Source organism: Haliaeetus leucocephalus, unplaced genomic scaffold (assembly GCF_000737465.1).
Source record: "Haliaeetus leucocephalus isolate CR32 unplaced genomic scaffold, Haliaeetus_leucocephalus-4.0 Scaffold417, whole genome shotgun sequence".
NCBI lineage: Eukaryota > Metazoa > Chordata > Aves > Accipitriformes > Accipitridae > Haliaeetus > Haliaeetus leucocephalus.
In genome coordinates, this window is record NW_010972853.1 from 9,567,589 (window position 1) to 9,591,107 (window position 23,519).

At 36.5% G+C, this 23,519-nt stretch overlaps 1 protein-coding gene across 1 annotated transcript in view; it reads left to right on the top strand.

Moving 5' to 3' along the window:
• The window catches only part of AKAP6 (A kinase (PRKA) anchor protein 6), a 226,514-nt gene that overhangs the window by 130,018 nt on the left and 72,977 nt on the right, over positions 1-23,519 (top strand). The window contains exons 7-8 of the mRNA XM_010574289.1: positions 11,337-11,485; positions 17,172-17,292. Of these exons, the coding sequence (XP_010572591.1) occupies positions 11,337-11,485; positions 17,172-17,292 (270 nt within the window). The remainder of the gene's footprint in view (positions 1-11,336; positions 11,486-17,171; positions 17,293-23,519) is intronic.

The window sequence follows — 23,519 nt, forward strand, 5'->3', positions numbered from 1 at the left end:
CTCATTTTATTAAGATTGAAGGTACATTTCTTTTTAAGATGAAATGCAAACTGGAGTTGCATCTTAATTGCTCGCTTGTGGGATCTATTTATCTCCTGCTATCTTAATTTTCACAAACATTTGGTGCAAATTATACTGGTCAGAATTTTCATGCAGTTTTTCAGAAAATACATAGGGGAACTGATAATGTCAATATAGATCTTTATCTGTTTTGTGTTACTAAGCTTTGTTTGCAATGATTGTAAACTGTTTCTTCATATGAAGCAACTCATACTGAAAAGAAAATGTATAATAGATAGTATCAATTTAGGCACCGCAGCAGTCCAAGAAAAATAGACATAGGCATTCTACAGTTATGTCTAAATAAGACAAGTTTACCTTTTCCAGGCAAGTAATCAAAATACTCCTTTTTGGACAACTAAGAGTATGAAAGGAAAATGTTTATAGTTCCCTACTGGCACACAGTTATGATTGACAGGAAAAACCAACATGTATGCCACATGAGACATCTTGTTCAGGAACTTTCAGGAGGGTAGTAAATTGGTGTTGGCACAAACACAAAAAAATAAAATGACTTGATTCAGCAGTTTTCAATTCTAAATCCCCAGGCTCCAAAGAAAGAAGTAAATATTCATCAAATGATCAAAATTTATATTGATTTTTATTCTGCATTAGCAGCTCAAAGTCAAGATTCTTGACAGGGTGGATGTCGGTTTGAATGATTCTCTTTGAAATAAGGATACAGGCGCTGGGCTGAGTGCTACTGTGCATTCCTGAACCATAGGAAAAGACTATTAGAACCCTAGGAAGCTAAATTTTTTAAAGCACAGTATAAAGGCATTCTTGTTCTGTACTGTTTTGATAACTAAATTGTTGTTATTAATATGTAAAGTAATTCTTGTAGTTCCTGCTTTACTCCATCCTTTCCATTATCATCTAAGGACAACTTTTTTATAGTACTTCACAGAGGAACAGTAGTTCATGTACAATAGTAACCCAGTTAATATCAGTTCTTCGCAAAGTGTATTTTAGAGTGAAGTGCTAGTCTGGCAGAGCAAAGGAAGCAAATATTGTACCTGTACATTATACATCTTTAATTTTGCAGTTTCTGCCAGGGAGTAAATAAAGATCTTGGGGGAGGGGGTGGGGGAAGGAGGATGGAAATCCAGGGGAAGAGAATGTGAGCATGAATGCAGCACTGAAACACAAATGTGATGACTGTGATTACCGAGCTGTGAGATTTAATGAGAAAGCGTGTATTAGAGTGAAGTAGAAAATCATAACCATCACCTCTAGTCTATAGGAGTATAATTGGATCTCAGCCCCCAGCAAAAAGTAAATAAGTTAGTGACATTTTTAACAAACTTAAATATATTGAGAATAAAAGGAGAAGTTATCTCCATTACTGTACTGTTGCAGTATACTGGGGTTTTTTTAAGTATCTCATCTTGCATTAAAATGAGATTCATTGTCGTAAAATGGAAAAAGAGAATAATAAGTGTGTGGTTGGGGGGGAGGGTTAAATAAAAAGCAAAGTGAGGCAGAAATACTATCAAAGTGTTAACAAATTTCCCAAATGTCCTAGGTGCTTACAATTCAGCAAACATCTTTAACAGCATAGCTTTAAAATTAAATTTTACAAACATTATGGGTAATGCTTTAATAGTATGCAAATTGCAATGAAGTCAGCAGCGGCAAAGCTGACCTCTCAGCAATACAAATATTTTATGTTTAAAACAGTTATCTTTTCACAGTTTCCTCTACTTCAGTAGGTGTCAGGTGCTTCAAGAGGGTCCTCATCTGAGGATCATAAATAAACTCAAAGGAGCAGCAGTCTGTGCCTGCTTTTTATACACAGCAAGGCAGTTGTACAAATCAACATATTCAGGTATATGTTTTGCTGTTGCTGCAATAATTACTAATATTCTACTAAAAATATTTTTTAAAATTCCCTCAAAATTCTTTTTTGAATTTTCTGTTTCTAATTTTCCTCAAAACACGTATATATATATCTCTCACATGTATACGGATAGGAAAAATAATGTACAGAGAAAAATACCTACTCTACATTTCCTTGCTGTTATTAAATAAATTCATTAAGTTAACATGTAGTTTTTATCCTCCTTCATACTCTGCCTATTCTTATTTAATCTTGCAGTGGAGACAGAGTCAGGTGTTCACGTCTGCACAATTTTATATCATTAATAGTTAAATATCTAAAAAGTTGTTGAAAAAAAAAATTCTCCCAGTAAGAGGGGGAAAAGTGATCTTAATTTAAAAAACAAACAAACAAAACCACTTACATTTTATAGTATGAAAACATTCCCATATCTAGGGGTAATATAACATCAAATAGACGATCTAGGCATGGAAAGGAACTACTTCAATTTCAGAACAAGCCAAATAAGGATTCAATGAGAGCCTTTGTGGTAAGCTTAGTGTAGGACTTTGGACTTGAAAATGCTTGATACTATTGAGCCACTCAAAATATTGAATCAAAAGGAGTCTTTAGCCCCAAACTTCTGCAATTTTGTGAGTGGGTACGTATAGGAAATTGTGGAACTAGTTGTTATATATATATACATATTTGTAATGATTAGGTTAATAAATATGAAACATTTCTCAAGCATATAGAAGTTTAAAATGGAGCTACTTGGAAAAAAAAATCGAACTCTTTATGCAGTATTTAAAATAATTACTATGTAACATGCACACAAATTATGTAGTATTACAGAAAAAAGATTTCACATTTTTTCTGTAGTATGGCATCATCCTACTAGTCATTTCTACATTTTATGTATGTTCCTTTCAGCATAAGTAACAGAATTACACAAAAATCTCTGCTCATTAAAAGATACCAAAACATAAAACAGTAATACTATTACAGTACGGTAAAATTAATTAACAGTCAATGTCTATTACCAAAGTAACTTCAGATTCATACATTGCAAGTTTAAAGAAGTAAATAATTACCTTACATTTACTTCCAAATGAGATTTTTCATTATAATAAATTCAGATAACTTGGAAGCCACTTTCTACAAATAAGTCATCAGGTTTCATTTCACTGTAAGGCAGTACAGCTCCCAGTGGTGAGAAAAGAGATTTCTCTAAAATATGCTCAAAGTAGATCTCTGAGCAAAATTTCCAAGAAAAAGGCCGTAACATTTTTATATTAGTTCAGTCATGCCTTCTTGGGATGTGTTGGGTAGTTTTTCCTAGGAGGTATTGGTTTTGCAAGACCTACCTTCCCTCATTATTTTTAAATAGAAATGTACGTGTCAATCTGCTGCAGAGTTGGGGGCGGAGGAATGTGCACCATCACTCTGGAATTTCTCTTGAACATGTGTGCTGTCCTGAATTCTGAACATTGGTAACTTTAACCTTAAGGCCATGGCCATTTTGAATACCCAGCCTTACAGACCGAGTTAGGTGTGTTGCCTGTCCATGTGGTTTGGTACACAAGCCTTTTAGAGGAGCATGACTTTTAGAAATATCAGTGCTTTGGATGATATGCAGACTCTTTAACAATCTCTTTTTAAGCCACTTCATTGCTCTAAAAGTGCAAACAGAGGGAATGGTAGGAACAATCAGACCTGTGCAAATAATGGAGGTTTTAATTAAGTAAGATTAAGTTTACAATTTTAGCACATTGAGGAAAGACTTTCTGTGTCTGACTAGTCTTTCTTCTTCTTGACTACTTGGGGATCTTGAGGCTGTCCTGGAAAGGTATTCAACCTTGTGTTTAAGTACAACATATGTGTGTTCTGACCTGCCATAACAAATTGTTTTCTTTGCCAGACAGGAAAAAAAACAAGACAAAAGGTTGAGTTGATGATTTGCTACTTTAATAGGACAGATTCTTCTGGATTTGTAAGAATGGGACTATTTGGGCTTACAGTCCTTGTTTTTGGCAAGGGAAGAAGTGTCACTGAAGGAGCTGGAAGGCATGTGGCAGTTTCGATGAAGTGCACTCTTAACTGTTATGTTGATGGGTTCGGCTGGATCTGCATCCTTGTTAATTTGTGTATTCTGCCTGGTTTTAGCAAGCACTGTTCTGTCATCCCAGCCCTTTCTGTTGTCAGAGCAAGCCTGTTCCCCACCTGGCCCCTGGTTGTTACAATCCCTTTTTTGCATCCTGCCTGTCACTCTCTTGTTCTGCAGGCTGGAGGTGCAGACCTGGAAGACGAGAAAAGTAGCAAAAGATACTGGCCATTGCTGAATTCCCACTCTTACAAGGACTTTTTTTCACCCTGCCATTTTGGGATGCTATTGTCGGAAACTATCCACAGTCTTGGAAGTCTCTGGAGGGGTTAATCCTTTCATACTTGTCTTCAATGCTTTTTTGGTATTTGTGATATAGGGAACTTCTCTGGGTACATAGCTGAGATCTGTTTGCTGCACAGGGCAGGCCACGCTCTTGTGTTGTATTTAGTGTCACACTGAACAGAACCAAAGGCAGGGGGACAGTCAGGAATTAGACACCAGAGTTCCAGATTTTAAATTAACAGCATGATCAGGACACCTCCATGGATTTGGTCAGACAATGCTGCTGAGGCCACGCTACTGATTGCATTTGTACTCCACAGTCCTGAAGTCACAGGTCATGTTCCTAATCTTTATAACAAAACAGAAAAAAAAAAAAAAGTGTTTCTGAAAGCCAAGGGAAACCCTGCAAAAAGGTGTTGCCCCCTGTTATTTCTGATGGCTCTTGGAATTGCCTGAAGCTCTACTTACTATAACACAGCCCTACTCTATCTAAAATTTCATTTTATGGCTCCTGTGGACAGGCTTAAAATTCACTTTGCTGTTACTGCTGTTACTTAAACTCTACAATGAGTTTAAGTACCTTGATAAGCAAGAATGTTGTTGCCTTGTAATTTTGTTCATTCTATGTGGAGGTTTCACATTGTTGTGATGGTTTTAGTACACTGAAAAACAAAGTGATAAAGTTATTACTACTATAAAAGCATTTCTGAGATTTATGATGATAAAAACACTTTGCTAAGATTTTAACTGGTAACAAGCATGCCCTGATTAACAGAATTAATTTCCTGCATGATCAAAACACAGCGTGTCCTTTATAATAGGACTATCAAATGTTCAACTTTCAGTAAACACATTTTATGCTGTAGGATTATTTTTTAATCTGATTCAGTCCTGAAGAGAGTGTGCAAGATGAAGGATCGAAGAGGCAGGAGAGCCAAAAGCAAGAAGGGTAACAGACTGCGAAAGAAGTCAACTGCAGCAATGTCCCTGTTTTAATTATGCAGAAGGAGTGGGGGGGAAGAGAAAAGAAAAAAAAACAACAGAAGATAAGAGTTACCATCCTGCTTCAACAACAAAAACAAATGCCTACACTTAGGGTAGAAGCAGTACTTCCAAGAAGTGACTTGAAGTCCAAGAAGCCTAACATTGCCAAGTGGTGGACTCGATGACCTTAAAGGTCTTTTCCAACCTAAATGATCCTATGATTCTGTTATACAATGCCATTTTAAATGCTGGGGTGACTTCTTGGAAGTACTGCTTCTACCCTAAATGTTTTCAGCAACAGACTTGTTGGCTGGCTGTGGGGACAGAGTGGTGGATGATGAAGTCTGTCTGTATAGAGTCTTTGGTCAAACTCCTGCCTGCCAAAGAACTCTTTCTGTAAGCTACATCTCCATAGAAGATATTTTGAGCTGTGTACTCCTCAACATAATTTTATTCAGTAGCTGCATCTGTGACAGAGCCAGGGTCTGTTTCATGTCCTGTAATAAAGCTTTCTCCACAACTTTATCATGTGGAGAAATAGACAGAATATTGTGAACAGAAAACAACAAAAAATGCTTGAGGGCATAGATATGACCACATAAGTGCAACTGTGATCAACTTAATTCTGGTAAGGAATTACTCCCAATTATATCTTTCAAGAAATTCACCAATTACAAAGATATAAAGAGTGCCAAGCTGGGATGCGCATCCTCTTACAATAGTGCAGCTGAGTTTGCACTTCTATAAAATATACATATAGGTGAACCTTCTAAGTCTGCATGCTGCATGATGCCATCTGACCACCTCCTTGTTTGGTGGAAACTCGAATTTGTGCTTTAATTTAAGAGACAATGTTTTTACCCAGCTGAAGTTCAGATAATGGCAGTGGAATTGAACTATGTCTGTATTTCATATGTAATTTTATAGTAATTACAGTCTAGTGTGGCAGTGGTATAGTTTTTCTACAGCACTGTAGAGAAATAATAATGCAAGATAGGATACTTTCATAATTCACATTCAACTGAATGTATTATAATTTGTATATTTAAAACACAGAATAGTTTGCTTACAGTAACATAGTTCTTAACTAAAGACTTGTGCTCCCTAGGAAACACTGTCTGAAAATACTTTCCTTTCAATACTGTGCTGGTTTTGGCTGGGATAGAGTTAATTTTCTTCCCAGTAGCTAGTATGGGGCTAATTTTTGGATCTGTGCTGGAAACAGTGCTTATAACACAGGGATGTTTTTGTTCTGGCTGGGCAGTGCTTACCCAGAGCCAAGGCCTTTTCTGCTCCTCACCCCACCCCACCAGCGAGCAGGCTGGGGGGGGCACAAGGAGTTGGGAGGGGACACAGCTGGGACAGCTGACCCCAACTGACCCAAGGGGTATTCCAGACCATGTGACATCATGTTCTGTATATGAAGCTGGGGGAAGAAGAAGGAAGGGGGGGCCGTTCAGAGTGATGGCGTTTGTCTTCCCAAGTGACCGTTACGCGTGATGGAGCCCTGCTTTCCTGGAGATGGCTGAACGCCTGCCTGCCCACGGGAAGTGGTGAATGGATTCCTTGGTTTGCTTTGCTTGCACGTGTGGCTTTTGCTTTGCCTATTAAACTGTCTTTATCTCAGCCCATGAGCTTTCTCACTTTTACCCTTCTGATTCTCTCCCCTATCTCGCTGTGAGGGAGGTGAGTGAGTGGTTGCGTGGTGCTTGGTTGCTGGCTGGGGTTGAACCACGACAAACACCAATTCAGTGATATTTATTCTAGTACATTCCAATATAAAAAAAAAATTTGCAGCAGAACAATACTAGCTCTGAGTTCTCATCTCCAATTTACTTCGGTGTAAATTCTGAGTCTCTCATTTGACACTGTATACAATATAACCTTTCAATCTCCTTCCTCCCACAGTAACAGCCATTATCCCTTGTCTTGTCTTTCTCCACTTCAGAATAAGGTCATTCTAACATTAGGTCTAACAAGAAATACAATGTATTTTCATTGATTTGTATTGTCACTGATTACCCCTTCATGTTATATAGTGATCTGTATAGTAAAGGACATTCTATGTTGTCATGCAAAGCCAGTCTTAAGGAACAGATTCTGCACCCCAGGCTCCCTCAGTTTATTTATAAGGTCTTGCTTTGTAGAAAATGAGTTTTCTGACAATAGCCTTGAAAATATTTACCATAATTAATCGATCACTAGAACTGAATATTTGACACTAGTATAGAATTTTTTCCCTGTTTTTTCCCCAGAGACTAGTGTTTTTTCATAGTCTTGTTTAGAGATTGGATCCTCCAGGGTCAGGAAAATGAGACCATTTTGTCATTTGATTATTGGAAATATCTCAGTTTAATTTACAACAGAATATTGTAAACTCATTCCATCCTGGTAGGACAGTGACTGTTAGAGAATCTCTACAAGTGTGTAACCAGACCATCACCGGCATATTTATTGTGGTTTTACTGCAAAAATTGTCAATTAGAAGAGGACCATGAAGTGGAAAACAACTGCTGAGTATCATTCCTTGGCGTTTTTTTTCCATGTTCAATTTTTCAGATTCTGACTTGCTACATCCTCTGAAAAAAAGAAGAAACTGAATTCCACTTCTAAGATGGGGCACTAAGAGTAAAGGAATGATTGCCTCCCACCCAATTTCTATTATATATATTTGGGATGATGCATATCTCAGTAGACTTTCTCAGGATTTGCTAGATATTCATGTCCATAGAGCTGTGTTTGCGATAGAGATTAAGTTCTTATAGCTGTGTTAAGTAACAAGAAAGCGCAGGTGGGGCAATCTGAAAATACACACTTCAAATAAGATAGAAGGTAAAGCAAGTCACTTTTCTATATTTGATTAGCAATTAATAAAGTTGCTACCTTATTCTGCCAAAATACTTCAAAACTAGTCTTTCGTTATCACTAAAGATTTTAACTTGAAAATAAACTGCAGTAGATTTATTGCATATCTGTGCTGTGTACTATTTTCTAGATTGTGCCTTGTGCCTGTTAGTTCAGCTTCTGCAGAATGTAGGGTTTTGAGACTTAAACTGATCAATACCTACTCGAGGTCTTCAAAGCCTCTTTGGATTTGCGGTTGATATCAGTGGAACAGGGACAAAAAAATGCTTAAGTACAGCAGCGAGATAGATGAATTCATAAAAAGAAATCAGAGAGATCCATCTGAAACTCTGTGCTGCCTGAGTTTGAGTTGCTGTAAGTATTCACAATCGTTGAAGACAGAAATTGGGTTTAAAAACAAAAATAGTTGATTTATAGAGGGATCATACTTCTGAGGTACAAGAATTGGGACACAATTTCTTGTATTCAGGAGTCGTAGAGTATGACGTTGATGGAGTTCATAATCCTCAGTACAAGAGGGCCTTATACCTGTGAGGAAGAAATAGTGGTTTCTCATTCATCCCTCTCCATATATTTATTTACTCTTTCCATCCTGTTTTTCCTTTCCCCCCACTATTCTATTTCATCCTCCTTTTTCTTCTCCCATTTTCCATATACATTAATGATTTGCCTGTTTACAAATATTTTTGCAAGTGAACAGAGAATGAAAGATCTGTATCAAGCTGCTTGCTTTATTTTTCTTGTTTCTTATTTTAAAATATAGAGGAAATTATAGAGTGGGGAATTAGAAAATGCCAGAAAAATGTGTATCTCAAGCATTGGGATAGTTGTGTTCTTTGAGAAATAGCATGTGTTCATATAGTTAAGAGCTGAGTTTTAATCCATATGTGTGAGGTTCCAGAGTTTAGGTGACATGTGAATTCCCATCTTTTGGAAGGTGGGGGGAGGTGTGGGGGGAAGAGGAGGTTGTATACATAATTTCAACAACAGTCAACCCCCCCCCCCAAACCCCCCAAACCCCCCCCTAAAAACCACCCAAAACCCAAAGGAAAAAGGCAAGAATTACTTATCTTGTTTTCCAAACCCATCCTGAAAATAAGGGAAATTATTTGCTTAAAGTTTTCCACAAGATTTCACCTCTAGGCTTAAAACAATCATGAAGATTTTAATTGATAATGTAATTGTTTTAGAAAGTTGCTGGTCACTTACAACAGGGCTTTAGACTGAAAGTGTCATGTCAATCATAACCAAAATAAAAACAACTGGTGAATAACCTCTTTCTGGTAAGAATAAATTAAAAGAACAAATCCATACCCTTATGTGGACAATACAAAATACTCAGCTGGAAGATTATCCTCACTGGTGAAGAATCCTTCCAAAAGAGAAACTTGATCAGGAACCCCTGTATACTATGGAAGTGAATTGTTTATCAACCTAAAGGAAAATGTACTTGGGGGTGGACGGGGAACAAGAAGGTGACGATGTTTGTTTATTTGCTGCTTTTGGTCATTTCTGAGTTATATAAAAAGCAGTTTTAATTATAGTTTCTGAAAGAGCATGTTTTATAGCTCTCTCAGACCTTAACATTTTACTCTAACTGGACAGTCTCAACTAATTAGTCTTGTATTCAGATAATGTTTCTTCATTGGTGACACTGTGTGGTTTAATTTTCCACTATTTTAGACTAGGTATGAAAGCCTTGTATTTCATTTATGTACACACTAAAAGACCTGCATCGTTTACTTGGAATTTTTATCTTCTATATCCTTGGAAATTTGCTAATATTTTTTGTTGTTTTTTTTTAATTTCTCAAAAACATATTGGGGTTTACTGCCAAACATAATAAATCTCACTGTAAGAAGCAACTGAGAGAGAAAGCTGTAAATGTTTGAAAGAGAAATTTTAAAAGGAAATGGAATTTCCAAATCAGCTACATTATTACTCAGCAAAAATTGCACCAAGGCAAGGCATAAGCAAATATACATGTAACTGTTATTACCACAAGCTTATAAAGACATTCCAATCTTCCTTCAGACTTTCCCTACTGACATTCTTCAGTGCCTATTTCCCTTCACTTGCCTGCATTTTCCCAGTTTTTTTGCAGATTTCCTCCTTTCTAGCCCTTTCACTGCTTTCTCTTCACAGCTACCGTTGTTCCACAGATTGGTAACTCTGTCATGCTGTCGGCAGCCAAGCAAACTCTTCACTTCCTTGCCTCCTGCAGTAGAAAATGTGAGAGTCCTTACACAAAATTTCCTCCATGCTTGTTGCATTTACTTAGCATAGCACCAAACAGTTAAGCAGGCCTTCCCCTCCTAATGGAAATAAGAGTATGTAGTTACACAGAAGTAGCAGGTCTTGAAGCATTATCAGAATTTGTAATGCGTTTTTCTTTCAGTGAAGCATATTAAAAGAAAACAATAGCATATTGGTCCCAAAGTGCTTTTGAACTTACTCTACCCTCTGTTCTTTGTCCTGTTCCTAGGGGCAAGTGTGGCAAACAGCAGATTTCATCCTTTTATCATCTGGTTCTCTGAGCCTCAGAATAAAACTGATCACCACAGCTGCAATAAATAAAATGTCTATTCAATAAGTTATGATGCCAAATATTATTCAACATTCTTCTGGCCAGGCACAGAGTCTGATGGAAAACAGCACATCTCACTTATTGCCTTTTTCCTTGCAATTAAAATTGCTGAGTAATCAGTGGATGCCAGATATGGGAAAGCAGAATGTGAATAATGCCAATTTGCTTGGGTTTGTTTACACGTACTATTTAAAACAAAAATTCCTATAGCAATATGGCTTTCATTAATTATGAAGCACAGGCAACGTGTTAACAATATCAGTCTTGAAGCCTGTGAGAAATATGATTTTATGTATCTATCTGTTTTGTCATAGTGCATGATTTCTAATATCTCTTTTGTTCATGTCCAGACATTATGCAGCATTTGATTGGATATACATCTCATGGAATATATAGCACATTCTCTGATAGAAACCTAAATAGTTCAGTTCTAGCATTTGGGAATACACTGTACTTTTCTCTGACTTAATGGTTCAGCCTTTTTGACTATCATGCAAGAAGAAAAATGATAGTGTGGATCATTTGGTTAAAATTGTTGCAGTCCAAAAGTACTTGTTTTAAATGCATTCTTTCTGAATTTTTTTTTTTAAAGTTCTGTTGTGGTTTTTTTTCTCTTTGTTTTCTTTTTCTAGGCTGAGGTTCAGCTATGCTATCTGGAAGCACAAAGAGATGCTGTTGAACAGATGTCCTTAAAGCTGTACAGTGAGCAGTACAACACTAGTAGCAAGCGAAAGGAAGAGTTTGCTGATATGTCAAAAGTTCACACAGTGGGAAGTAATGGGTAGGGAACTATTCTTTTTGTTGTTTTATTCTCACTGATCTGTATTTTTTTTTACATGATATACTTTTTCTTAGTTCTAGTTAACCAGGATTTTTCTTCCTAGGCCAAGAAGCAGGGGAAAACTCTCTCTCTATATTTATTTTTTTCATATATGAATGCAAAAAATATTGGGTTCTAGATAATTTATCCAAATCATGGTTTGTTCATAGGACTACTTAACATTATTTAATAGCAATCCATCGTTCTGATTTAAAAAAATGTAATGTGTCCTTTTGCTTCAGGCTTTTATCCTCCAATGGCTTCATATCTTTTGATTTCTTAGCATCTTCCAAGGAAGCATCTTTATAATGTATTTATACCCCTGCAAGACAATTCTCTGTAATCGTTATTCTACCCGTGACTAGGAAATATGAATATGAAGCCATTTGCTTATAGTTCACCATTTCAAATATCCCAATTTTGTATTTTTCTAGAAAGCTTTAATTTTAATTGTTTTCCCTTGACTTGATCTTCTCAGTCTGTTTTTTAATAAATGTAAACATACATATTTTATATATGTAAGTGTATATATAAAAGCACTCTTTTTTAATAGCTTGAGCAAAGACCCTTGGACAAATTAATCACTGGACTATGCTAAAGTGAAATCTTGCTGCCCGTCCCTTTTTCAAAGCCAAGAAAACTTGTAGTTCTGATTTAAGGCTTTTTCTTGAAGGTATTTTGAAAACCGTATCTTCCCAACTGCTAGCTCCCCTAAGTGAACATAAGAACATACCTGTGAGTTCATAAAAGTGTGGGGCAAAAGCATTTCAAAGGAGCCAACTATTGTTCATTCTTTGGGTACATCCTCACCTTGATCGCTTTCTTGTAACCAGTAAACACAGTAGAACTTTTGCCTGCAGTTTCCTATGCAAGGAAAGTCATTGACCAAGGTGTTCATGAGTTCTTTTTCTCCAGAACTTCCTTTTCCAATTGTTAACTCAATGTCAAGGTCTTGGAAACACAGTTTTATTAAATTACCGACTGTAAAGATAAATGAACCTTGTAAACATCCCCTCTTATTATACGGAAAGATGACTGTTTTAGAAAAGTTGATGTGGGCTAATTATGTAGGATTACTGAGATCTTGATTACATATGCAGAAATCTGTCAGATTCTCAAACACGCCAGTGCAGCTAGTGCCAACCATAAAAATAATTTGTTCAGAATTGGTGTGTATATGTATATAAAGGTGCACTGGGAGCTACATATTCAAAAACAGCTTCTAATTTTGCAGCCACAGTTGAATGTGAGCAAGACTTAAGGTTGGAATTTTGTGGGGGACGTAAGAGAGTAAGGCATCAACAAACATTTGATTTTATTGAGGATAGGGGACATAAAGCTTTAAGCCTCGTGAAAAAAAACAGTTTATAACTCTACATACCATATATGTAAAGCAAATAGGATCTTAAATATACTTGTTTGCACTCATAATTACATGCTTATTACTGGGAATGGTAACCTACTAGTGTTCCCTACCTTTTCTGTGCCGTGGCCACCTTTCTGGGCCCTTATAGCCATCCCAGCCCTTAGAGGCTCAACAGTGGCTTAAGGGCTGCAAGGACCTGAAGGAGACAAATACAATACCATGTATTTAGCCATTACAGAAACCAGGGTGGGCTGAATTCAGATGGAAAACTTCCAGTTGAACCAGTCTGAGGTATTGTATTGAACACAGTGGAAATGCCTTTCAGCTATTTGAAAATACAGGAAAGTACAGTTTCCCTACTACATAAAAACTGTGGACAGAAATTCCACAGTAGGATGACCTAGCTAGAGACTGAGATCTCTACAGAGAAGGGGCCATTTGCATAACTGGGAAAATTAGGGTATCTATCCATTAGCTGTCGTGGAAGTCTGGCCTAAGAGAAAGAAGAGTGAGAACAAGAGTTACTGTAGATGGAGAATTGTTTATATAGCGGGGGGAAATACTTGGGAGGTAGCTTTGTGCAGGTAGCTAAACTGAGATAGGTAAAGTAGTATCTGCAGATAGGGTGATATAAGTGGGTGTGTAAAGAACAGATTTCCTGCAGAACGACACTCCTGTTACAACAGCGATAGAGCGGGCTTACATGTATCTGCATGAAAATGGCTAAAGTGAAAGAGAAGAGAATGAATATCCACTGCAGGAGAACACCAGCTAGCCAGGCAGCAAGCGGTAACTGAGAGTAGTTGAGAGCAGCTGCAAAATATTACAGCAAGTCTGGCTGGAAATATTGCATCCCCTCAAAACTGGGGAGAAGTTTATACAGGTACTATTGGGAGATATGGATACGATATTTACACAACATGAAGGCCAGATCTTGGGACCCTGTCATCACCTAGTATTGGGCCTTCATGAATGAGGCTTTGAGATAAATGCATTATAGGTGGCTTCAAGTATGCACCGAATATAAGGCAATTTTAAAGCTGTTAGGGTCAGAACTCTGATTTCACCTATATCCTCCTAATAAAAACCTATGAAAGGAGTTCCAAAAAATGATGACCCAGAAACATGGAAGAATTTTTTGTCTGGCTGAATTTTTTTGGTAGGCATACCAGTGTGTTTACAGTACTTCTAAATACCATGTGAGTTATGCCATCAAAGAAATAACACAAACTGGAAGTGTGTGTTAAACATGGGGAAAAAGGCTGATGGAAATAGCTTCACATTCCTTTTTATTTATTAATGCCACAGACGAACTGGTTTTCTCATGAGAAAGGTGCTCATGAATTTTCATTCAAAATAATAAATTGATGTCCACATTTTAAGAAATATGTTTAGGGTTCAAGGGATTAGACATGCAACTCTGCATATCTGATTCCCTGTTTACCAAGATAAAATATACTTCTTAATGTCATTTTAGTTATTATGTAGCTAATGGTTTTAGCTTATTAACCAACAAACCTACATTAAGGAAACCATAGTTACCCGCCCTTTAACTAATATTACAGCATTCTTGTTGGCAATGTTTGGGTACTTCTAATGGGGGAATATTTTTTTGCAATAAACAGATGACCTAATTTATTCTTTTTTTAGCAGTTGGTGGATTTGGATAATCAACCAAAATTAAATCTTTTCTATAGTTCTTGCATCTGTGACACATCAGTATTTCAGAAGTTATGCTTTCCCCAATTCTGCCTATGGCAATATGAAAAAAAAAAAGATCTGCTAAGCCCAGAAAAAATAGAATCTGAATAAAAAAGCAATATTCAATATACTACAGAAATACTGACAGGTACATTTTAATCTTAACCTGTCACTGATCCTACAATTGCTGCATTTCCTGAATATCTTTTTAACGGCTTAGTAACTTACGTACTCTTCCAAACAGTAATTTGATAGTAATCAGTAGATCCATCCATTTAGATGTGAGGCATACATTTTAAAAACAAAGCTTTTTTTTTTTTCCTTTCTAATATCAGAGTTATTTTAGAACAATTAAAAATATTGCAATCAAATTTTTTTTAAAAATTGATGATGCTTTGTAGGCTGACTTCACTATCTTTAGGCTCAGGCAAATAACTGCCATAGACAGTTTGCTTAGAAATGCTCCCAGATGACTTTATTTTACAGCAGAAAACCAAAAAAGAGAATAGTCACAGTATGTAAACTATGGGGGTAAAAAAATCCCTGTTACATCTTGCATCCCTTCCTGGTCTTTTTCCAGTGAATCCCGTTTCTCTCACTCTTCATTTTGGCTTGAGTTCCTGCTTAGAACTTAGCTAGAAATCAAAATGTTTAGCTGTTTCCTAGTGCTTATCTGGGTTTTATAAAGGTCAGGGAAAAGTGCTTTTATGTATCTTTAAAGGATCGTTTCATTCTATTACACCAATAAATGGACCAGTTTGGACTGTAACTAAGATGTGGTTCTATAGACGCAAAGCAGGTGTTTGAATCCAGCACATCTTCTGTTTCCCATCATCTTCATATCTTAATTTAGATTTTTCACTGCTGCAAACCATCCAAGTCCAACTGAATTTGTACCAATTTATAGGACATGAAATCTAGCCTCTTATATCATAAAATATATGTTTTAATAACTGCCTGTCAGCTTTATGACTTTGGATAATATTTGGATAAGATGGAAGGGAAAAAAAACGAGCAGTAGATACTGAAGATTTAGAATGGTTATACTGCTTTCTGAGGAAGGGATAAAGATTCAGTATCACTGCAAATATACCATTCAAAATGGAGTTTAGTTTTATTTTAGTTTCAAAATGATATCTGAGTCCAATACCTCCTGAAACAGGAGAAAAGCCCTGAACTCCAAATGAAACTATTATATTTCAACAATAGTAACTTGCCCTTTTATGCTTACTCTTCTTTATAATAGAATCATTGCTTACCTTCTCAGGGCAGCAGGCAATTTTAAGTAAGTGCACCTCATAAATTATTGAGTAAAAGTATACTAAGTACAGTGGATTAAACTAAAGAGTTACTTCAGAAGCAGGAATCAACACTTGTGCATTATACAAGACTTCCTTTGTTGTCAACTCATTGAAAGTAATACCACAGAAGGAAAATGCTTTCTTCTCTCTTGCTTGCTTTCTTGCAGAAAGACAGTTCTACTTGTCACAACTTTATCTATAAGCTTTCAAAATTACCATGCATATGGTACTCTAGCTAATAACAACTGAAACTGCAATAGTATTATTAACATTAAAAACATGTTTAGTTTATTGTTTCTCTGTTGAAATACTGCTAATTTTTTTAATGGCGTTGCTAAAAAAGTTGCTAATAATTGGAGAAATTAGCTTTAATGGAACATGCACTATTGTTTCATCAATATGGGGTTTTTTGATACTACTGACAAGGCTTTTGTTAGTTCCAATTTTGCAAGTTTGAAGATCCCTTTTCAAGGGGTATCTTTTTGACGAATGTGCAGTTTTTCAGCATGTACCTTCTGTCTTGTATCACAGTGTTTTAGAAGAATCTATGCTTTACTTATTCACTAGGCTTTCAATAGAGAATCACATTAATCCTTTTAAGCTCCTTATTCTAATGATTTATTTTGTTGAAAACCGTAGTGATCCTCCTTTGAATTTTAATGATTGCTGGCTATTCAAGGATTCATTGTTTTGACTTCCTGTCCTTACCTTTGTTTCTTACATGTCTGTAGGGAACACCTGTCTAATACTGTATCTGGCCTTAGTTCTCACTGGCTTACCATATTCACTCAAGCCTATCTTAAGGCGTTAAGTTGAAATGCTAGCTACTCATCCATGAAAATAAACGTAGGATATTTACAGAGATAGGCAGATAGACAGCAGAGGGATGGCTGAATGGATTGAGTCATTTTTCGATGAAAATAATATTTTTATACAAATTATATCAAGATGATTGTTGCAAAGTTTGCTCAATATAAAATCAGCACTTTAAAAACCATTAAACAACAACATCTATGGGGGATTTCTATTTCAAAATTTTTGAAGTAAATGCAGTATGCCAACAGTTGTCAGGATTTGGCATCAGCCGCTGAATTTAGGTCATGGCACCGGCTTAAATTGGATTTCAGTTTTCATTTTCATCCACTCTGTATAAATACAGAATGTCTCTTTAGAAATATAACTAGGAACATCATGAGTTTTCAAGAATATATTATTCTAATACAAGATTTTAACAACTACACAGTATTTATGCATAATACATTTTGTTCCTTATCTACAGCCTTTTGGACTTTGATTCAGAATACCAGGAGCTCTGGGATTGGCTGATTGACATGGAATCCATCGTGATGGACAGCCATGACCTGATGATGTCAGAGGAGCAGCAGCAGCATCTTTACAAGGTTAGCGCTACCGTTACTGCCTTTACCTAGCTATAGAAGATCTGATTAGCTTGACAAGTCTTTCTCTCACAGGATATCGCTGCGTTCATTGTATGTATCATGGTGTCTATTAGAATTCCCTTCCCTGTCCCCAACCTCATTTCCATCCCCTGTGCGCTGACAGGCTGCACCGACATCATAATTGCAAGAAAGTTCCCTTTATCACATTCTATTTGGTGTAATTCTATAGAAGGACAAAGATTTGTCTTCAAGATGAATAGAAATAAATGAAACTGCATTAATAAATAGACTGAAACAAAATGAAGGAAAAAAATGAAATGGTAGCATTTAACAAAATGTGTTTTGATTGGAGCTTTCAGCTGGATTTTTATCCACCTTTCAGACCTCATCTGGGAAGAAAGAAATTTGCCTTGATTTTGGTTTGCTGCTGCCAGGATACAGGACTTTTCCAATTTAATTTTTATTAGTTATACATAAAGCAGACATTGTCATGTTAAGTCATCACCCTTGCTTGTGATTTCAGCAAAATGATTTTGAACTTGCATATTGATTATAGGGTCTTCCTCTAACATATACATATATATATACACACATGCATATGGTTTCTCTTATTTGTCATAGCAGCCTTAGCCCAGAAGCTTTATCACTTATTTAGATAGACAATACTTTTAAGAAGTTCCCCAAAACGTGTGATTTGATCCTAAAATTGATTCAGGCTTCACTGTGTGTCTGAGAAGCTGTAGTCTACGGGTCTGAGGGGTGGTGGGGGAAAGAAAGGAGGGGCTTTCGACAGAAATATCAGGCTGCAGTAAATCTTCCTCATTTAGGCAATTTTTATTGGAGTAATTCTGACAGTTGTCATCCTTGAATTGCTTTGAGCATATGGCATATTTCAAAGAGCAGATTGTGAATCATAAAAAATAAAATTAATAACTAACCACAGAATCAGCAACAGTATAATGACAAGAAACAACTACCCTCTAGCTTTTTTTATTTCTTACCAAATAAATGGTACATTCAAGGTCAAATAGAAGTTGTTTCCTTTCTTCTGTGATTGCATGATTTGATAATTTCTGAAATATAATTTATTTCTTCTTGCTTTGGCATCCTAATTTCTTGATGGTCTTCTTGCATTTTATTCTTTCTAATTTTAGTCCTTTTATTTAAAATACCCAGTGAGAAAGGGTTGTCACATGAGTTAAAATATGTTTATAAATGGAAATATGGTTCAGATCCAAACTATTTTAGGCTGCAAGTGAGTTTAATTCAGTGGTCTCCATTTCTTGCTTTGACAGTAATTTCTTATTTTTGCTAATGTCTTTTTCCTAACTTTCTAAATACTTAATCAGACTTAATCACACATTAACACTCCTGGCCTTGGCTAGGCTCAGAAATACACAATGTCAGAAATGGGTAAAAAGTTTCCTGTGAATCTAAAATAAGGTGTTTTGGTAGTGCCTGTCCATGTACGACCAGCTTGTACCATGCCTAATATAACCACTAGTTTTAGTCATAGACTAAAAAAAATCAATAAAGATAAATTTTAAGGAAACAATCCATCCATCAATATGAAAAGGAGCAAAGCTTAAGCAGCCAGCCCAAGTATTTTAGGTGCTATTTAGGATACTTCCCTTTCTGATATCGAAATGTAACCATTAAGAATAATTATAGATGGTAAGGCTGGGATAATAATGCATGGTGAGAAGAATAAAAGAGGGCAGCAATTTAAGAATTAGTTTGCATTACAGTATGGCGGCAAAATGAGGAATACTGTATATTCAAAATGGGAAGTAATAGTTTCTTAATATTATGAAATTCTGTATTATGATAGGCATGACACTTCTGAAAGCAGAAAGTTTGTGCCAGAGAGAGTAGCTGAGTCGGTAGTCTGTGCAACACAGACAAGCCAAAAGCACAGGCAGCTTATTTGTTCCGCAGTTTCCGCAGGGAGGTCATCTGCTAATTAATAGACCCGCCATCTCAAAAGTACCTGTCTGGTCACTGCAAAACCACTTGAACAAGGGTAGAAACAGACTGCCTGCCCTCCCACAGTGAATATTGTCTGCATATACCTTTCTAGTGAAAGCAGCAAGCAAATTGTTAAGGATTGAAGGAAAGACTTAGCTAAAAATGTGGAGTTGGGTTAAGAGATGACTAAGCGAGTGTCCATATAAAGCAGAAGGAGTATTTGCAGGTGATGTAAAGAGCTCGAGTGCACAGAATTAAGATCTGTTAGCCTTTCAAAAAAAAACCCAAAACCCCAAACCCCAGCCCCAAAACCGCCTCCCGAAGAAGTGTTGAAAGCCCCATAATTCCAGACATTTAAAAGTAGACAAAAGAAAACGTTAGCAAATGTAATTGAGGGAACAATTCTGCACTAGCAAAGGAGAGATCAGCTAAATCACTCGGTCTTTATCATCCTTAATTGCAGACATTTGTGTAACAATGAATCATGCCCTCAAAACCAGTATTAATAGTTTTATGAAACTAGCCTAGTAAACCTCTCATCTAATCGATAGTGACACCCTTTTTATTTGGAGGCTCTTATACAGAGTCGTGGATGGTCTAGTGCTCACAGCTAAGGGGCAGGAACACTGCCTATGCTTCACAGGGAGCACAGCCATTCTGGTCTGTAGGGAGAGAAATCGTAAAGAAAAATTCAGGCAGCTATTATTAGCACAATTCCTCAAAGGTGTGGGGTGTTACGAAAACACAGGTCTTGCTTTAGTTACTCTTTATCAGTTACAACTTCCAATGTGAACCTGCTAATTGCACTCTCTGCATTTTGGTGGCTTCTCCTAAACCCACAGATCCTTCTTCCCAGTTATTGAGCTGACAAGTAATTGCACCTCTGAGCCAGCTCAGCAAGCCGCCTCTGCCAGGGAGCCTGCTGTGGTATCACTATTACCAACAGTAATCATTGCCCCTAAGGAGTCTATGAATGGGCAGCAGCAATGATAAAACAGGTAAATCGGAAGGGAAAAGCATACATTAAAGCAGCATAACGTAATATATAAATGCTAAAATTGCATATGGGAAAATAAAATGTATTTTCATGGTTAGACTATTTTCCCAGTACTCTATTTTCAGATTTAATATAGATTTAAGTCAACTCTCAGCTTAATTTTGTTTTGTAATATTCCAGGAGCGTCATAGTTTTTTATTAGGATCCTTATTATCTCTCTTTAACTAGGTTTTATTTTGCCCTTAATATAACAGGAGCAGCACAGCCGTATTTTTTTTAAACTCTGAATATGTATGTATGACTTTCTCTGGATTTCCTAGATTTTAGTGCAAAGATTTACAAAAAAGGAAAACTATTCTTCCTCACGCTGCTCCCCCATAGCCCTAAATGATTTCAGCTTTACAGTCTTAAACTAGCTAATGATTTTGAAAATCAACTAGTGTTTGATAAAATGGCAGTCACGGAATGAATTGCTGACAGTTTATTTGTCCTCTAATGCTTTATCTATTAACTAAGAAAAAATTAAAAGGAGCATTTCCATGTTTTTGGACCCTCGCTTCTTTGTACTGCTGTAATAGCTCAGTTTAATGCCAAATGTATCATGTTTATTTCATTTTAATCTACTGCATGTGAGCCTGATCTCATAAGCTCTAAGTACACAGAACTTGCATTGACTTCAGCTGTATTCATATGCCGTTACTGGAGGATCAAACCCAAAGAATTTAAACTCTGCTAATTAGCCCTTTAGTGGGAACTTGAGTAATTCTGTACCTTGAATGTTCAAAAATGAAGCAAATCAGTATTTACTGGAACTGTGGAGATTAGAAATGAGTATACTAGGCAGAAACGTTAATGATAATTCTTTCCATTTTCCTCAGAAGATTAATTGCAAAACTTAATTGTGTTAGATTAAAACCCCATTTAAATAAGTACAGTATGATTGTTAATATTGTTAGTATGTTCAGAATAAAATTAACTAAACTTTTTAAAATATCAAATAAAAGAAATTATATTTTTCTGTCTGATTACAAGTGATGTATGGTGGTTTTAATAGAAACTGCATAAGCCCTAAGTCTTGCACTAGTAAGTCTTCAGCAATGATGGTCATGATAGATGGAAAAAGACCCTTACGTAGGAGTGCAAAGACTTTGAAAACATTTCGTTGGCACGCCTTTTGAACAGGTTAACTGCTAAACTATTCATCAAAGGGAAGCGATGCACTGTATTAAATAGCATGAAAATGCACATCAAAAGCTAAGGCTACATTTAAAAAAAAGTTGAGGGGAAAAAACGCTCCCGGCAGTTTTTGTTTCCCTCCTGGAAGCTACCCCTCTTCGGAAGGTGCAGTTCGTTTTCTCCTCTGGGTGTGCTGCTGCTCCATTGTGCCTTTTGCTCTGGCTCAGTGTGCTCTGGCCCTGAGTGGATCAAACAAACCGTGGTGAAAGTTTCCCTCATTTGCATCACTTCTAGACAGCCTTGTCGTACTCTTTGCTGACAGGAAATCACTGTCTTTGTCACCTTTTTTCAGTGATCTCCTTTTGGCAGAGATTGGCCATGTGACCAGGATTAATCACAACAACAGTTCTGGCTCAGAACTCAATGACATGTTTTCCTCAGCACTTCAATAATGGTGTAGAGGAGTCAGTAGGAAATGACTACATTAATTTCAGAGTGAAAAGATAATTAACACTTAAGGACTAGTGCTATAACCTATGGAGCTATTATTCAAATTAAAACTAATTTATTGCAAACTTGTGGAAAAAAAAAAAAACCAACACAAAAAAACCCCAAACCAAACTAAAAAACCCCGTCCTTTAATGCAACTATTAAAATAATCTTACAAGAGTCCTCCAGTTTAAAAAGAAGCACAAACTATATTTAACGCGGTAATATAAATACATAAAAACTTAGACATTTGAAACTGGAGGCTGAAGTATGTAAAGTGCTTACTTAGATGATATGAATAGGATACTGGCAAACAAAAGCAGCAGTGTGCTCCTAGAATGCTGTGCTTCAAGGAGTTTCCTTGGCAACAGAAATGCAGTTCCAAAAGTAGACAGAACTTTCCTCAGAAAACATACTATTAATAACAACCTTCCGGAACAACTTGGAACAATTTGACTACTTGGCAATAATAATGCCAAGTGTTCTGCAAATTAATCTAACACATAACAGTTATATGTTTCTCTTGCCCATAATTCTCCTGAACTGGGGGACTGAGTTCTCTGCTGTTAGAGGATACAAATGTGCAAAGCGGTTTCAAATGCTGCACAGAGAGAGGGCTCAAATAGCAGCAGCCTATAGCGATCAATTAATGTGCTTCATATCATTTTAACTTGTAAAACAGATTAGTTTAATTGGATTACTTTGTTCTATTTAAAACAAGTCCTGCATACCTACTGAAGCCACATTGTAGTTCAGTCTTTATTTCAAGCAGATTTTCCGTATAAAGAAAACTTATTAAAAGATTAACAGCCTGTAGAGTGATATATTTGGACAATATGCTTAGGGGATTGGTTATAAACTGGAAAACGTGAAGATTTTTGCTCCTGCGCTGCATATTCTGCACGGTCCGGGATGCCTTCTGCCTGTCTGGTAATCTGTCAGTGCCTGCATGGAGCTGCTAAAACAGGCAGTGGGAGATGATCATCGTCACTTCGGAGAAAGCTCTCAGCACACTGCAGGATTGAGCCCCTTGTAGGTAGTAACTACTAATCTGCTATGCATGCAGTATTTTTAGATATGTCATCATTTCCGTATGAGCCAGGAGAATAAACTAATTTCAGATTTGCCTTGCCAATAGGAATCATTAGAATTCCACTAAAGGCCATAAGTTTACCAGACAGGAAAGGTAGGCTGTGCTACTACCTCGGCTTTTCCTGAATTCTTAGATCTAAAGGTTAAAAGTAATCAATATCTCATTGTGCAGCCTGATAATAAGTAATAACCATGATGTTAAAATCTAAATGATTGCAGATAGCACTTAGGTGTGTTGACCCATTTGGAAGGGCTTTTTAATTGCAATCAGAATAGTCATTATAGTTTGCTAATAAACTTTTAGGCTACCTTGCAAAAATCACCACCTTTTTGAAATATGAATTTAATGCTATTAGCAGATTACGTCCCAAAGTGAAAGCTTTTAGTTTATCTGAAAAAGAATATGTTAACACTTAAAAAAAAAAAAAAAAAAAAAGAGAAAGATTATTCTGCTAAATAATATCAGTGGAGATATTCATTAGCAATAGTAAACTACCTCACTTAT